Source organism: Panulirus ornatus, chromosome 25 (genome assembly GCF_036320965.1).
Source record: "Panulirus ornatus isolate Po-2019 chromosome 25, ASM3632096v1, whole genome shotgun sequence".
Classification (NCBI taxonomy): domain Eukaryota; kingdom Metazoa; phylum Arthropoda; class Malacostraca; order Decapoda; family Palinuridae; genus Panulirus; species Panulirus ornatus.
Window position 1 is genome coordinate 5,930,262 of NC_092248.1, and position 17,786 is coordinate 5,948,047.

General features: G+C 45.2%; 1 protein-coding gene across 2 annotated transcripts in view; it reads right to left on the bottom strand.

Annotated features, from left to right (window-relative positions):
* Positions 1-109: 109 nt before the first annotated feature.
* LOC139757206 (uncharacterized) overlaps positions 110-17,786 on the bottom strand; it is a 32,257-nt gene continuing 14,580 nt past the window's right edge. For both annotated transcript variants that reach the window (XM_071677362.1, XM_071677363.1), the window contains exons 2-11: positions 12,226-13,822; positions 9,446-9,496; positions 8,576-8,730; positions 8,101-8,255; positions 7,464-7,636; positions 6,286-6,434; positions 4,895-5,056; positions 3,892-4,055; positions 3,196-3,377; positions 110-2,459 (exon numbers count right to left, since the gene is read on the bottom strand). In XM_071677362.1, the coding sequence (XP_071533463.1) occupies positions 2,393-2,459; positions 3,196-3,377; positions 3,892-4,055; positions 4,895-5,056; positions 6,286-6,434; positions 7,464-7,636; positions 8,101-8,255; positions 8,576-8,730; positions 9,446-9,496; positions 12,226-13,814 (2,847 nt within the window). In that variant the 5' untranslated portion in view covers positions 13,815-13,822 and the 3' untranslated portion in view covers positions 110-2,392. The remainder of the gene's footprint in view (positions 2,460-3,195; positions 3,378-3,891; positions 4,056-4,894; positions 5,057-6,285; positions 6,435-7,463; positions 7,637-8,100; positions 8,256-8,575; positions 8,731-9,445; positions 9,497-12,225; positions 13,823-17,786) is intronic.

Below are 17,786 nucleotides of genomic sequence, written 5' to 3' on the forward strand. Positions count from 1 at the left end.
ACCTGAAGAATCTTACATTATCAAGAATGTTCATTCCGCTGGCTGTATTTCCCTGCAATTGAAGACACAAACGTTGAGCCAAAGGTTTAAGGTTCAGTAGTTAGTAATCTGTGGACACAATATGTTTATTTAGTAGGAAATGTAATAGGAAAAAAAAAAGGACAATCAATTGGATGTCATAAGAGCAGATCTTAAGTTCCACAAGGCGGGAGTACATCAGTCATTGTGTCACTTGGACCACACATATATGACACCATCCACAACACGGTGACAGACATCTCATACAAGTCACCTTCTGCCGAAATAGCTTTTTGATGAGAAATTCCATATTAAACGAGTACATATAAGAACAAATATCTATCCCCCCTCTATCCTTCTGCAGAGACCGTGGTGGCATAATGTCAAGTAATGTCTCCTACTGGGCCCAAAAGGGTCGACATAAACATATTCCTAGGTGTTCCAACACCACACCCCCCTGCCCACAACAAAGGTCGACCCGGCCGGTACCCAAAATTGAACACAATGTGCCCGAAATATGCAAACACAAACAACTGCCCCACTTGACCACGAATTCCCTCGAAAGAAACACGCCTGGGTCTAAACCTATGAAGAAAAAAAACGGGGGAGGGGAAAATTCAGTCATCGCATTCGGATGAAGATGATCACAAAATATTCAGATTAGCTCAAGAAATTGGTATAATAAGATAGCCATATATATATAGCAACTCGAAACGGGATTTCTTGATATGAAACAATAAATGAGAATGGGAAGCCTCTCTTGACTAAACACTCATTTGCCTCAATTCATTGGTCATTAATGGTGAAGTATGATGAGGTATTTCAACGAAGTCCTACGATTTTATAGAGAAAATAACACACAAAATCACACATTTAAAAAAAAAAAGGAAAAAAAAAGGACATTTTTCTGCACTGAGACCAAACTGGTCTGAATTAACTAATAATGGATAACGAATCATAATTCCCTTGGTGTGAACTACCTACCAGCCGTGAGAGATTATGAGATTATCTTGTCGTATGATAATCAGAGAAACTTACGTTCTTAATGTTTCTTAAAAGAGTCGTGTGGCAATGAGACGAACTACGGATGGGTACACATCTTTGGGAACTGATTCTACAATACATAGAAATTGCTAAGTACGTTAGAACATAAGGCATCGTCAATTATCTATCTTACGTGTTAGAAATGAAGCAAACTCTATCCCACTACATGTTAGAGATTAGGAAACCTATCTCTTCTAACATGTTAGCCTCCTATGGGTTAGACATGAGCTAAAAAGCTATTTGACAAATATATAAATATATTTACACAAATATAACTCTTAAAATCGTGATCTCTTAAGTGCAAAAAGTCGATAGTCTAAGTATAATAACCAGTACAAAATTTTAAGTAAACAGCAGAAATACTTATTTGCTACAGATGCTACTTATTTGCTACAGATGTATTGCTAACACTGACACTTAAATGCTATAGCCTATCCTTGGCAGTGAACCAAATGGTACATCTGTACACTTAAATCCTGTTTGGTCGGTCGTTACAGGATTACAAGATTACAAGGGTTGGGATTGTATAAAGTCAGGGATTAATACGCTTGGATTGCAGAGGAATCCGATGCTACAAAGCTTGGATTTACAAAACTTTGGGATTACAGAGTTTGGGATTATAAACCCTGAGATTACAAAGTTTGGGATTACAGAAGAGCTTGGGACTGCTGCAAACAAAGGAGCAAGGGTTACAAAGGAGTTAAACATTACAGAGCGTTGGATTACAAAGATTAAGACGACAGAACTTGGGATTACAAGAAAGCTTGGATTTACTGAAGCTAAGATTACAGAGCAGCTTGGGATTACACAGCTTTAGATTGGGATTATAGGGTTTATGATGACAGAGTTTGGAAGTACAAAAGATTGAGACCACAAAACCAGAAGATACATAAGTTGGGATTACAGAGAAGCGTGGGATTATGAAACTTAGGATTACAAGGCTTAGGATTACAGACAGAGCTGGGTTTAAAACCCTGGGGCCACAGAGCTTAGGATTACAGACAGAGCTGGGTTTAAAACCCTGGGGCTACAGAGCTTAGGATTACAGACAGAGCTGAGTTTAAAACCCTGGGGCTACAGAGCTTAGGATTACAGACAGAGCTGAGTTTAAAACCCTGGGGCTACAGAGCTTAGGATTACATGGTTTAGAATATCAGAGCTTAGGATTAAAGGAAATGAGAATTCAGAGTTCAGGATTACATGGTTTAGGATGTCAAAGATTGGGAGCGCTGGGTTTAGGATATGAGAACTGGGATTACATGGGTTGGGGGCGACATTCAGTGCTCAGGATTACAAAGCTCGGGGATTACAGGGATTACTGGCCAGAGGCCTAGCCATTATGTGTGGCTTTACAGTTCTCTGCGACGATCCATATTTCATTTTGGCGCCCATGGTAGCTGAAGACGCAGTCCAGGGAATGAAAAAAAAAAGGGAAATTGTATTAGAATTTCATCTTCAAGATGTGAGAACATTGAATGATCTAATATGGCTAGACTCTTGCAGAAATTGTCTCTACCTGATTACAGGTAACTGTAACTAACAAGTTAATATGATAATAGGCAGCAGGGTTAATAATCATCATTATAACTGATGCTAGTAGTAATAATAATAATAATAATAATAATAATAATAATAATAATAATAATAATGACGATAATGATAATAACAATAATAATAATACATGGTAATGATACTAATAATGATAAAAATGATAACAATAATTATAATAATCATGATTATAACATAGAGTAATAGTAATAAATTAATAGAAGAAGAAGAAAAAGAAGAAGAAGAAGAAGAAGAAGAAGAAGAAGAAGAAGAAGAAGAAGAAGAAGAAGAAGAAGAAAAAAAGAAGAAAAGAAGAAGAAGCAGAAGAAGAAGAAGAAGAAGAAGAAGAAGAAGAAGAAGAAGAAGAAGAAGAAGAAGAAGAAGAAGAAGAAGCAGAAGAGAAGGAAGAAGAAGAAGAAGAAGAAGAAGAAGAAGAAGAAGAAGAAGAAGAAGAAGAAGAAGAAGAAGAGAAAGAAGAAGAAGAAGAAGAAAGAAAGAGAGATGAAAATGGAATTCTAATTCCTCATCCCCAGACGCCAGGTAAGGGAGACCAGAAGAACACCAGCCACATAGTAACAGTCTCACCGAACGATGAAGTCGTAGATGACGACGAAGTGCTCATCGTCCTTGTAGCAGGCGCCGAACTCGGAGAGGCGGTACTTCATGTCCGACAGCTCCCGCCGGACGCGCGCGGGGTCCAGCAGGTAGCCTCCAACCGTATAAGCGTACACAATCACATCGTCCAAGGCCGTGATGTGAACGTTAGGCTGCCGGAATAAAGATGAAACAGTGAGTATTGGAAAAGCACAACAGGGATCATTTTGAGCTCTTGCAAGGTGTTCGTAAACCCGACTCATGAAGGTGAAAATGTTACAGGAAGACGACGAAATAAGAGAAGGAAGGGAAAGAAGTACCATATAACGGTAAGGCCTCGTCTGACTGCCCTCCACACGCAAACTATGGGAAGCAGCAGACACTTACGTGCTGTAGAGTCAGGTGTGTATGGAGACAGCTCATGAGGACAGTAGCCGGAACAATACCCATAGAACAGAGAGAGTAAAAGCAACATGAATGTGAACAGAAAGCGATGGTTGGAGAGCAGTAAAAACGAAAGAGATTTATTCCTAACATCAGTTTAGCGTCATGTGGCAATTAAAACTTTAATTAGGAAGTAGACCTACTCTCAATTACTTTTTTTTCCAAAGAGAAATAATTATTTAATGAGGAAATCGATCTACAATTATTATTTTTTCCGTTTTTTTTTTTTTACGGAGGACCTACAGCAGCGTATCCTGTGATGGGTGGGTTGGAGTGTAGGCGGTGAGGGAGGTAGAGAGACATGGTCAGGTTCTGCGGGCACTCCGTCAGGGGTGAGGTGGAGTCCTTGACGTGCACTAGGGCGATGGGCCGCGTCGCCTCAATCACCTCCATGTGCGAGTTGATCCCTGGGTGGAAGAGACCAGGAGGTAATCATCTCTCATTGGGAGAGACCAAGAAGGGATTCTATCGACGAGAGAGGGAGTTCTCTGCAAGGGAAAGACCAGGTTTTCTAAATGGGAGGGGCTAAAAAGGAGGTGTCGCCCCCTTGGGTCAAGGCAACATTCAGTAACTGAGGTCTGCTCTCCCCCACTACTCCGCCATATGCTCGAGAACCAGACTGACTGGAAAATCTTTTAACCCCTGTACGGGTATTTAGTGAACCAGATCATCATTGTTCTGTATCACTTACATCTCAGTTCAATCCATCTGTTGTTACCTGCGGAGGGACAGTATGTCTGCTTCTAAGGCTCCTACAAGGAGGGGATGACCTCTGCTATAAATGCAGATAACGGGTCACAGTTCAGCATGAATGAACTTGAAGTGAAACAAAGCCGAATTCTTCTAGTCAAACTCGAATGGGAAAATGGAAGAAATGGTGTTTAATTCCTTTGTATTATTCAATGAAACACCTTAATTACTCAACAGTCCAATGGCCTTGTCACATCCCTGTATCTAAGGTATTAAGGAATAACTCGACATTTACATAACCCTGGCTAATAGGGTGTTCTAATGACCGCAAGACCAAGGCAATTAAGAGATAATGAACTTCCATCTTCCCATCGCGTGTCGTTCTATCAAACTCATTATTTCTATTATGGAGCCCTTGTAACCATTCATTACTTTATCCTCCTACTTTCCCATTAACCCCAGGATGTGTATACCCCTAGTGCTGGGGGCTCAGAGGCTGTAAAGGCAGTTCGAACACAAGAGGAGAGATGAAAAGGTTCCTCTCATATACACATACCGTGTTTGTAGAGGTGCAAGGGCATAAACCCCTTCCAGACGCTCATGGTTGTGAACTGGCATTCCTTAGGGGAGGACGAAGCGAAGAGACCATCGTAGTAACGACGCTTCTGGATGCCATACTTGTACGTGCGGAGGACCTCGAACTTGGGGCACTCCACTCCTGAAGGAGAAGCAAGAAAGGGTCTTCGTGTTAGGATTAACCTTCTGTCATATATTTTTCTCTAATCACTTCTTGATCATGAAAGAACATCTAACTGTAAAGCTCTCTCAACAGAACCTCAGGTTTTCATATATCTGACACCTAAAGAAGATATCCACATCGCAACGTCCTTACACCCATACTGTAGACACTCTACATTCCACAAGTACCAGAAAAAGTCTTAAATTTAGGTTTCAGACAGCCTACACTCACAGTACAGTAGGATTCATGAGTATCTCCAGTAGAACGAAAATGCACGAAGGCAGAAATGCAAGGAGATGAAAGTATGGGATACAAAAGTCCTCACATTCGTGTAGTCAAGGACTATACCCCAGCACTACGTCAACAGTTCCCTCGACGCAGAGCGATTAATGTTTCATCTGGGAGAACTAGATAATCTTCAAGCCCTAAAATTAATGACCTTGTACCCAGTGTGTTAAAATACACCATCGATCATGTCCATAGTTACATAAATTCGACATTTTTTCTTTTCTCTCTCTCTCTTCTCACGAAATGATTCAAGTTTGATAAACGCCTCTATCATACACGAACTACCCCCCCACCATACATAGGTTCCCAAACCACTCCTCTGACCTAAATAACCATAATAAGACACTCAGCATTCCCTCCACCCCAGCAGGAGTAGTTCAAGTCTGCACCATAGCTTAGCATATATAGAGATATGACATCTACAGCCCACAGATGTGGATCTGATCAAAAATGAGAGAGGCATTATCTTTATTGTTTTGTTTCCTTAACATACGATGTTTACCATATAATTTCTGTGAGCTCTATGTAGATAATAGGTTTGCTGTTACTATATCTGTCCAGTTTACTAAGGCTCTATATACCCTATATATACTACTACAGTACGTCTATAGAACCTACCTGTACTACATCTGTCGCTACAGTACCTCTCTTGAACATACAGAAACCCTAGAGTCAAAGAATCTGTTTCAAACGTATCTTATTGACTCTAAAGTCACTAAAGGCGCCAGCCCAGCGGCTACCGCAACTCTATAAAGCATACCTATTACAACTGCAGCTCTACAAAGACTCTACAGGCACCAGGCTTGTTGCTACTGTACTTTATAGTGCCTACAAAGCTTCTACAAGCACCAGACCTGTTGCAGCCGAGCCCAATACAGCCTAAAGTTCCTCTACAGGCACTGTACACGTTGCGACCGTACCTCTACAGAGTTTACTGAGGGTCTTCTGTGTAATCTTGTTGGTCTGTGGCCTCCTGTAAGGGGTGGAGGTCTTGGTGGAGGTCTGGGGGTCTCGGAAGTTCGTGGCGTAGACCCAAACTTCGTAGTAGACGGTCTGGTAGAGCTCTGGTCTGGCGGCAACACCAGCACACTGAGTGTCATGACGTCATCAGTAAACACAGCACCAGACATTGTTGCCAACTCAGAGTAATGAACCTTTTGGTGCACGTAGATATAGGGTCAAGTATGCTGAACATTGTAATTGTACTGGTCATACTGGTAGAGAGGGTTTGGTCTAGTCTACTTTCTACACATCTACTACAAGAACGATTATGTATATATCAAATAAGTATGTGAGAATGGATTATATATGATTATATACTAAGCATCTGTTGACGTTAGAGACCAGGATTATAAGAAATTACTTGTAAACTCAAAACACAAAACACGCTTCATCGTTTCAAAATACAAACAACAGTTTTCCAGATTATAAAGACAATCAATGTATTGAACGTGTTCATTGTTTTGATGAATGACCTTGTTCAACAGATCATGACCTTGATCAACAGGAGATGATGATCTTGTTCAACAGATAATGACCTTGTTCAACAGGGGGGTGGGGACTTACCTGCTGTAGGAGACCAGGTGGTGGGGACTCACCTGTAGTAGGAGTCCAGGTGGTGGGGACTCACCTGCTGTAGAAGACCACGTGATGGGGACTCACCTGCAGTAGGAGACCAAGTGGCGGGAACTCATCTGCTGCAGGAGGCAAGTAAGAAGTACACACCTGCTGTAGGAGACCAGGTGGTGGGAACTTATCTACTGCAAGAGGACAGGCGGTGGGAACTCATCTGCTGCAGGAGAACAGGTGAGGGGAACTTATCTGTTGGAGTCTCACCTCCTGTAGGAGGCCAAGGTGGTGGGAACTCACCTGCTGTAGGAGGCCAAGGTGGTGGGGTCTCACCTGCTGCAAGAGAACAGGTGAGGAGAACTCACCTGTTGCAGGAGGTCAGATGTTGGAGTCTCACCTCCTGTAGGAGGCCAAGGTGGTGGGGTCTCACCTGCTGCAGGAGGCCAAGGTTGTGGGGTCTCACTTCCTGTAGGAGGCCAAGGTTGTGGGGTCTCACCTGCTGTAGGAGGCCAAGGTGGTGGGGTCTCACCTGCTGTAGGAGGCCAGGTAGTAGTAGCGGTCTAGGAAGGCCTCGCCATTGTGACGGAGCTGCTGCATCAAGGCCGTCACCTTCTCCTCCAGGAAGGTCTCCGTTACATCCCACACGTTAGCCTCGAAGCTGTGCACGAACACCGTCTTGGCCTCCAGCTCGTCCACCAACACCTGAGGACACGAGAGAGGCCCATATTATAAATCATGGCCTCGTACCTCCATTGTCCTGGCTTCCAGAAGGCCCCCAGACTTAAGTCTAGACACTGTACGACTAAATAGCAACGTTTATTATCAAAGATAAATGACAATAAAGTCTTTCATTTGACCCTCATATTCTAAGGTCACCGTTATGAACTTGAATACATATTGTTGGATTTAGTGGCTACCAACAGGTATAGTCATTCAGCCACAATCTCTAATATACATCAGATCAAAAGTAGGATTTACATTTTCTCTCATAAAAGGATTCAAGTCTAAGATGAGAGACAAATGAAAGAAAAAAAAAAGAACATCTTTGAAATTAAAAAGGGTTCAATCATCCATGAGAAATAAGTTCTACATTCTATATGGCAGATGGGCGTCAGCAGCTACCCTAGCACTTGGGGAGGATGGGTAGCAAGACTTGGGCAACTTACCTCATTACTGATGGGTGTGGGCAGCTCCCCCTGCCGGTAGTAAGTAGGCTGGACGTAGAGGGAGACAGTGTAATCATTGGTCTCCTGTAGGACGCCTGGATGCTTCCCAAACTTGACCTGGGTCACGAAGGGCACCGTCAGGTTCAGTACCAGTCCTGCCACAGAGAGAAAGGGCATCATCAAGGGAGGTCTTGGTAGAGGAGGTCGCCCTGTGCTGTCATTCATCGACCTACCATGACCTTCAAGCAGTATTACCCCATCATGGTCCTCTCCCATCATTACTCCACCATGGTCTTCTCTCATCATTACTTCCACCATGGTCCTCTCCCATCATTAACCCCACCATGGTCCTCTACCATCATTACTTAGACCATGGTCCTCTCCCATCAATACCCCCACCATGGTCTTCTCCCATCATTACCCCAACCATGGTCCTCTCCCATCATTACCACCCCCTCTCCCCCACCAACCGCACCTTGGTCATTAAGGCCGTAGAAGTAATCCTGTACCCTCATGTAACCCTCCAACTCTGCCAGGACCCGGTTGTCGGAGATGATGACAGTGCTAACCCACAGCGTCTCCGGGTACTGCCTCACGTCATAGTCCATATTCCAGTCCAAGAGCGTGTACCTGTAGGATGATAAAGGGGGAAAAAAATGGTCAGACGACGACCATGACTCCCAAAGTATGTCATTTTATTGCTACATTGGGCCAGCTGATCTTTCTGATTCAATGTGTTGTGGCTGTGGTATATTTTGGTCCAATGTACCGAGGTTGTTACAATTCTAGTCGAGTGTAACGGGGTTGTCACAGTTCTAGGGTTGTAGGACAAGTGTTGTGATGTTTCTGGTTAAGTATCATGGGGTTGTGATATTTCCGGGGTTGTAGGCTCAAGTGTTTTGATGTTTCTGGTTAAGTATATTATGGGGTTGTAATATCTCTGGTCTGGCGTTGTAATATACGAATTTGTTTGACTTCTTTCACAACCTTGCACACTTCCACAACTTTGTGAATTTCACCATCAAACAAAACTAGTTGCTAGTTATGAAGTCTAGTTTAGATTGAAGCGGTTGTACGTGACTAGAAGTGGGCCCCAGGTGGTACTAATCACTATACGTAATTACTGTACTAATTAATCACATTTTTCATTTATTGCTAATTGAACAATGCAACTGAATCACTGATTTTGCAGTAAAGGCAAGGTACAGAAAGAATCATACAACGACACAAGGAGAATATAGAGATGTTTCTCTTAACTACATTTAAGTAACGAGGTGGGGAAAAGTAAAGGGTGAAGCCAAGGTGTTTCAAGGTCAATGGGAGGGTCATCAGAGGTCACACTGACCTGGGACACCTCGGTGCGCAGTCCCAGGGGTCACTGGGCGTCGGTGAGCGACTGGAAAAGAGAAATATGTCAGTCTTTTACCCCACGTTAATATATGCAGGAATATCATAATAACCAACATGGAATATACGCAGGTATTACATAACTTTGTATAAACACATACACACACACACACACACACACACACACACACACACACACACACACACACACACACAGAGAGAGAGAGAGAGAGAGAGAGAGACAGACAGACAGACAAACAGACAGACAGAGAGAGAGAGAGAGAGAGAGAGAGAGAGAGAGAGAGAGAGAGAGAGAGAGAGAGAGTGAGAAGGGCCGTCATCTGGGAAGACCCTCCAAAAACCACAAGTCGTCAAGGCCAAACATGTCTAATATTAACACCTGAGCTGAGCTCAAGCCTCTGTTGCTCTCCAGCGTTCCTTTTACTTCGTAACCTTTTCCTCCAAAATCGTCATTTCCTGGGAACACTCCAAGATATATCCCCTCCTCTCCCCTACAACTGTCTCTCCAACCTCTCTCTAATACATGGAGTGGTTAGCGTTACTGACCACTAGTCAGCACGGCCCAGCTCGGAGTCGGACTCACACAAGTTTGGAATCCTGGGCGTGGCAGTCGGCCCACACTCAACTCAGGTGTTGATCTTCCCTTCGAGGCTTGTAAAGTAATGGTTACTTGGCTTAGGCTAGGGTGTGTGTGTGTGTGTGTGTGTGTGTGTGTACATACATGTGAGAAACGACAAGACACATACTGGGCAACACGTGTAAGCCTCTCTTCCTTCAACACACAAACTGTAATCGTCACTGTCACGAGAATATCGTCACTGTCACGAGAATATCGTCACTGCCACGAGAATATTGTCAGTGAAAATATCGTCACTGTCACGAGAATATCGTCACTGTCACGAGAATATCGTCACTGCCACGAGAATATCGTCACTGCCACGAGAATATCGTCACTGCGACGGGAATATCTTGACTGTAACAGGAATATTACCACGGCCAATGGGATATTATATGCCTTCTAATGTTACCCAGTTGCACCAGGCTGCCTTCTGCCGGATGAATAGTGATGAATGTGATGTTAAACCCATCAGCGTGAGTGTAGCATGGGTCTGGCGTAGAGATCAGGGGGAGGCCATGGGTCCCTCCCCAAGCCACGACCGTGGGGGTTGGCCCATGAACTGCGAGTACCGCCACACAACCTGTGTCACGGGTTTAGTAATAGTGGCTAGCTAGCCAGCGGAAAGGAGGGGATGGTCCCACTATAGACTCGTTCTGCTCATGAAGCGACACTCATGGGCTTTGTGCCGTAACATTCACTCAAGCTATCAAGTCATGATAGTGTCGGCCTGTCAGTCTATAATGACCAATTAATGGGGGTTTATGAGGTTGATGTGTCGACTTAATGGTCAGGGGAGGGGATCGAAGCCCCACGTCATCTCGAACCGGATTCGTCTTTGTTTATTTGTGTGTGTGTATATGTGCTTCGATCCAGCCTTGACCCCAAGCTCGAGGAATATCTGTTACGATCAAAGGACTTATAGAAACAGTACCGTTGTTTGAGAACGGTCTCGTCACCCTCTGTTTTACTAACGGAGTCCATGGCCTCTTTCTTTTTTCTCTCTCTCTATTCTTCTTCTTGATGTTTTAATGGGTTTTTATGGTGTTGAATTACCCAGATATTGCAGCTGGGTCCTACTGCCCACTCATGAGGCCTGTGATGATCAAAACACACACACACACACACACACACACACACACACACACACACACACACACACACACACACACATCCCAACCACGTACACAGATAAACACACGCCCATGTACACAACATAACACACGCACACACAAAAACAACCTAGACCAACTCCCAAGCTGGTCGGATATATGGTTGAGGAAATTCGACCCAAGAAACAGGAAAGTAATGAGGATGGGACAATGTGATGTAGAGTCCTTCATTTGAATATTATCAACGAGGAATCAAACTGCAGGAATGTGAGCGTAAGGGGGACTTGGGAGTCCGACATTTGTACCTAACCTTAGGAGAACTGTCAGGGAGAGAACCCGTCTCTTGGCAAAGACTGAATTTGCATTTAATCACATCAAAAAACAAAGAGAAAATTATTCAGAGCGTATAATACGCCAAAACTATGATATACGCTTCTTATTAGTTTTACTCACCAGACATACGCTTCGGGTCTTGCCTTTTGTCAGAATCACGAGCCGTGATTTACAGTAAGAAGTTTGGAGTCGGCAAACTTACCTCCCACACACGAGAGGAAGGCAGAGTGTGGCGGGGACAACCTTCTTGTTTCTTGACCAGTTCGATGTCGCCCAGAGGCTTCATGTTACTCGAGATGGCGCGCGCAACTGAATGCTCTGATCAAGGCCACCTTATCACAGACATAACATATGATTATACTAGCCTAAACCAGGTGCCCAATCTATCGACTTACCTTAAGCCAAAGGATGAACGACTTGGCTGACTGTGGTGGACCTTTTAGAGCATCAGAGTTGTGGGTTGTCTGGAGTAAAGCCAAGGTAAAACTGTTATTGTACCAGTAGGTAATCACACATGCGAGAACTAACACACACACACACACACACACACACACACACACACACACACACACACACACACACATACAAGCTCCGATATGGGGGACCAGTGCCCACACACGGTTCCTCACTAAAACACACCACTATAACTAAGTCCCTAACTGAGGGAAGTGGTTCATATGGCAACATTTGACTCACGTGGGCGGGACTACGGTGGTAGGGGCTTCTGGGTAGTACCCCGGCTTGTCGAACACGAAGAGCACCGGCGGTTCCTTCGTCTGCACCTCGAACCTCGAGTCCTCCTCCTCCTCCGAGCCGTAGTAGTAGTCTGAGTCGTCCTCGTAGTTGTACTCGGGTAGGGCCTGCTCCTGGTTGTTCTCCCTGACAGTTGGAAGGTTAGGCGTGAGGGGCGCGTACGGCCCTGGAAGGCGCTTAGGGCCGTAGGGATAAGGGTTGTTCCTCACCAGGGGCCTCTGGGGGTTCGACCTGGGTATTGGTCTTGCTGCCGGTCTTTTCCTAGGTCTGGCAGGGGCGGGTTTCCTTGTGGATTGGTCTGTGTGCCGCTCCGGAGGCCTGGGAGGCGCCCTAACCGGTTCGAAGGACCTGGGAGGCACCCTGACCGGCACAGGGCTCACTAGACTCAGGGATGGCAGGGTCGGCTTCGGGGTGACAACATGCTGGTGGCTCCCGAAGTCGTAGTACTCGAAGTCGCGATCGACATAGTCTTCGGACGGCGCTTCGAGACCTGCATGTTTCTGGCCATCGATCAAGCCATCGATCAAGTCGTCCTCCTCGACCAGACCCTCGAGTCGTGGTCGTGACCTTCCAGGCGGTAAGGTTGTGGTGGTGGTGGTGGTGGTGGTGGTGGTGGCCTCAGGTAAGGAGGAGGTTGCGTGGTCGGCGCCCTTGCGTGTCCGCAAGTCTCGAGGCGGAGGTTCACTTCGTCCGAGACCAGACGAAACACCACTCTCCTCACGTCTGTCACCCGCATGTCGCGTCCCTTCTGCTTCTGATGGACTACTACTCACTTCGGGTTCCCTGCGTGGCCCGGCTGTTGTTGTTGTATGTTCACTGCCCCGGTGACTGTGAACAGTGTCTGTTGCCGTATCACCTCCGAGAGTCGCTTGCGCTACCCTCACGGACATCTGATGCTGTCGAGACTGAGCATCTCCCTTCCTTTGTCTAGCTTGCGGAGCCTTGATCCTTCGACCAGACTTAGGCCTGTGAACGTTGCCACCGGCAGCGTTCCGAGGAGCAGACAAATGACTGGGTGTTGGTAACATCTCTATTGAATCGGTTACGTCTCGTTCGCCCAGATCCCTCTCTTTGCTTTGACTGGGCGAGGGCTCTTTGTCACTCGTTGAATCATCATTGCCGGATGGCACAACAGTGGGTAAGGGAATCAGTGATTCATCGATTTTAGACAGTGGAATAGTGTTTGCTGTCGAGTCTTCTGTCGTAGGAGGAGACAGTGGAGGGGCCGAATCATCCGTCACACAAGGCGTTATTAAGTCCGACCATGACGCTGCTGGGGGCCGTGGCGAACTCCTCTCCCCTTCCTCCTCCTCCTCCTCCTCCTGGGAACTCTGAGAGACGCTGCCGACCACATGAGGCTCAGGGTCGGGGGGCCAAGTCAGGTTGGAGAAACTCTGGTCGATGCCAAGGCTGGTGAGGTTGAAAGCCGGGTGTGTGAGGTTGGCCTCTTGGTTGTTAAGGGCGTTCTCAAGCGACAGTAACCCCGCCAGCCGTAGCACAAACATGGCCATCGCTCCAGCCGGCTCCACCATACCGCACTCTGCCGACCAACACAACGAACCATTACCATCTAAGACACGAGTAAAGGAAGACATGCATACGCCATGCATTCAATGGGCTCCACGCATTTCAATGCACTCTGTGCATTTGAACGTACTTTATGCCTTGAGTAGATTTCATGTGTTCAAACGTGCGCTATGCGTTAAGCGTACTACTTCATGCGGTAAACGTACTCTACACATTACTGGTATTATTGCATGCGGCGTTAAACGTACTCCATTTATCATACAACGTTCTCCATGCAGTAGAAGTTACTCCATTTATTAGACGTATTCCATGCATTATATGTAACTCCATGAGTTTGAATGCCCCCCACCCCCATACATTAAACGTAATCTATGCACATAATGTACACCAGGCATTAAATGTACTCCATGCATTAAACATACTCCATGCATATACTTCACGTATCAAACGCCTTTCCATACATTAAACACACACTTCCATATATTCAAACGCACCCTTCCATGCATTAAACGCATTCTTTTATATGCTGAATGCATTCCCTCCCCCCTCTTTCATACATCAAACGTCATACCGTCGTGTTTCACGGTCTTTCTGTCGTGTTCAAGGGTCGTCCCGTCGCGTTCAAGGATAATACCGTCGTGTTTAATGGGTCGTACCTTCGCGCTCAAGGGTCATACTGGCACGCTCAAGGGTCATATTGGCACGTTCAAGGCTCATGTCCTCATACTACAAAGATTTGTCGAGGATGAAATGAAAATGCGATGTGTCTGACGAGGATGAAGCTGAGGGAGCATTTGGCCTGACAAGTCAAGGTCTAGTAATGCTGAGGGTGTAGTGAAGATACGCTTGTCGGAGGCGGGTCGAGGGAAGGGAGAGGGGGAAATAAAGATACGTTTCTGAAAGGATTAGAAAAGGGAATTCAGGTTTATCGAGGATGTAGTGAAGATATGTGACTCCATCTTCAGTGGATATGATGGCGAGTGGAAAGCGCTGAGGTAAATACAATGCGTTTGCTTGCAACGGTTGACGTTTCTCGTTATAGAAGCATAAGGTAGCAGGCGTCTTGGCAAGTCTCCCCTTGATTAGGGATTTGCCACAAATGACATCATCTCGCCCAGGCTCTTGTGTGCGCTACTGAGAACTATTCTCCTCCTCTTCCTAATCAGCTCTGTGTGTGTGTGTGTGTGTGTGTGTGTGTGGTGTTCTAACTCGATTTCTCTTTGCCTACGATGGCATTCTGCCGTTACGCAGGTCTGGGGCGTAGTGCTCACCACGTGAAAATGTACAGCTATGTACTAAGAGTCGTATGAGATACATGAGAGAAAGCTACGTGGAAAGATAGAGAGCGGGTGTGTTTGTGAACTGAACGCCAGCAACTTCCATGTGCGTGAAGCAGAAAGAAAAAACTTACATCAGCCTAGGCTGAACGGCCACTGTAGTGTTGGCGGCTCACAGCTCCTCCGTCACTAACCTCTCCAATACCTAGGGGGGTATTACCTCCCTGTTTGGCGGTTCCTAGCCACTTACTAATTCTGTATTTGTCCGAGGAGTGAGTGTTCATTGTCTCTTGCATGGATGTTGCATTATGGGCATAAGAGGTGTTGTGATGGATAGAAGTTGGTGTTTATAATGTAAGATGGTCGGTGTGTCCTCTCGAACGCAGAAAGTGTAACTCTTACATGCCTGGGGAATGCAGTTTGAAATGGATGTACGTCAAGTAGAAAAGATTTCATGATTGGATTGGGACGGTGTTTGTTTAATACTTATCGAGTCATTGCGACGTATATATGTTTTCCCAGTGTTGAGTGTGCTGGGTGATGAGGAAGGGGATGAGTTTGCCGGAGGAGGGGAGATGATATGTAAACACAGGTTTCTGAAGTGTGAGGCAGGGGTAGGCTTTTCATCTCTGCTTGGAGGTTAGTGGTTGGTTTGGGTGGAGGGTGTCTAGTGCACATCAAAGATGACCATGACTTGGACATACAGTTGCCCAAGGTATTTCAGTTATCATTCTATCGTCATTAAACCCTGATGTGTCAGGTTGAAGGCCTTCTTCATTACACTCTCATCTTTACGACACTCCAATCGCTTACATCCTCTGATACCACTGACCTTTGGCCTTACGATTAAGGTCAGAGGTTAACTCCTTTTTTTTTTCCCACAGAAGCAGACACATGAACACCATTATTCATATACAGATATACCCAGAGTGATGTCTCACGTACCATCGGCTGAACACAGAGGTTACTTCGATCAACCCAGTCTGACCTCTTTAGAGAGACTGACATAAACGCTGGCACAACACGTCATCAACATCCGGGATAGCTCCTTGTTGTGTATGCTTTTGTTCGTCTTCCCCTGAAAGTCTTCTTGAGGGACAGAAGCATATTTCTAATGACCTCTATCTTGGTTCTTTTCTGGTGTGTTGTTATGGTCTGTCTCAAAAGGCGTTCCTGGCTTTTAGTTGTGTGACTTCAGACGACTTGTGGTCATTTTGTGTGTGTGTGTGTGTGTGTGTGTGTGTGTGTGTGTGTGTGTGTGTGTGTGTGGAATCAGAGAATTGGTATTACCCATTTGTTTAGCATGGGAAGCGAGTTCTTCACTCATGGAGTCCCATTTACTGAACTTTCTCTTTTAGAGAGCCTTTTTAAATTCTTGTACGTCATTAGCATTTGTAATTTCATCCCTTAATCTTGCACTGTAAAAGTATTTCTTTACATCTTTTCTAAACAAAACTTCTTGCTTAATTTCTGTCTGTTCTGTCTTTGTATCTTTCGGAGAACTGCTCACAGCTGACATTTATGGATTTCAGATCTATAATCATGTAACTTATTAAAGTTACAGGTGTTGTCAGCAATTCCAAATTGTGTTACTTACTTTATTCCATTTATCTAGTTATCATTATCCTACATAAGCTCCTCTATACAAATTTGCTGACGTCAAAATAGTTTCATGTTTTAGTCTTTTCTTTTTTCTTTTTGTCTTTGCTTGAAACGTGTTCACAGCTGACATCATCAGAGTGGGGCCAGAGCATGAATTTTTGTGGTCAAGTCATCCTTTACCCTTCTATCTTCTCTTGCTCAGGGGGGACTCTTTTTCATGACCGTAACTGGTGCCAGTGATTGTTGTGAGGGCGTTTGGTTGGTTTATGGCCTTTGTATTGGTGTCTGGGACGTAAAGGAGTGAATGCCGTGTGTGTGTGTGTGTGTGTGTGTGTGTGTGTGTGTGTGTGTGTGTGTGTGCGTGCTTTAATCCAAGACTTAATTTCTCTCCGGGGAGCTTATCATGATACAGGAGATTAACAAAGACATCTAGCCAGTCTTTTAACTGCTGGGTAGCCACCAATCCTACCCCAGCACTGAGTCTAGCAATCCCCACGCCTTGTCACACACCCTGGGTGTAGTGTCCCAGTGGATCTCACACCCTGATGCTAGGTGTAGTGGTCCCTGGACCTTGACATATACCCTAGTCTTGGGTGAGGTGATCCCCAGACCTTGTAATATGCCTTGATACTGGGTGTAGTGGTCCCTAGACTTCGTTGTACACCCTGGTGATGGGTGGAGTGGTCCCTGGACCTCGTCATATAACCCAGTCTTGTGTGTGGAGGTCAAGCTTTCCAACAGGTTCCTCTGGCTCGCTCACTGTTCTCCCAACTAGACAAACTTTAAAAACTTCGACTTCTTTCCTGCAATAAGTTCCATGACTCCCCCCTCATCTTCAAGCTGAGGTTCTCTTTTTACGAGATCCTAAAATCCTCCCCAAATAGATGCTGAGAGGGGGATTCAATCCCTCACGTTTCTCGATCTTGATGGTCTAAAACAAATCATTACCCACCCTAACCGTATTTATCAGAGCTTTATGACCACTCTCTCTCAACAGTCTTGGATGTTTTAATCTCTGATCTCCGTGCTGGAGTTACACAATCTGACCCTATTTGGTTTATCTAAACACACTCTCGTTAATCGTTTCTTTACTGAACC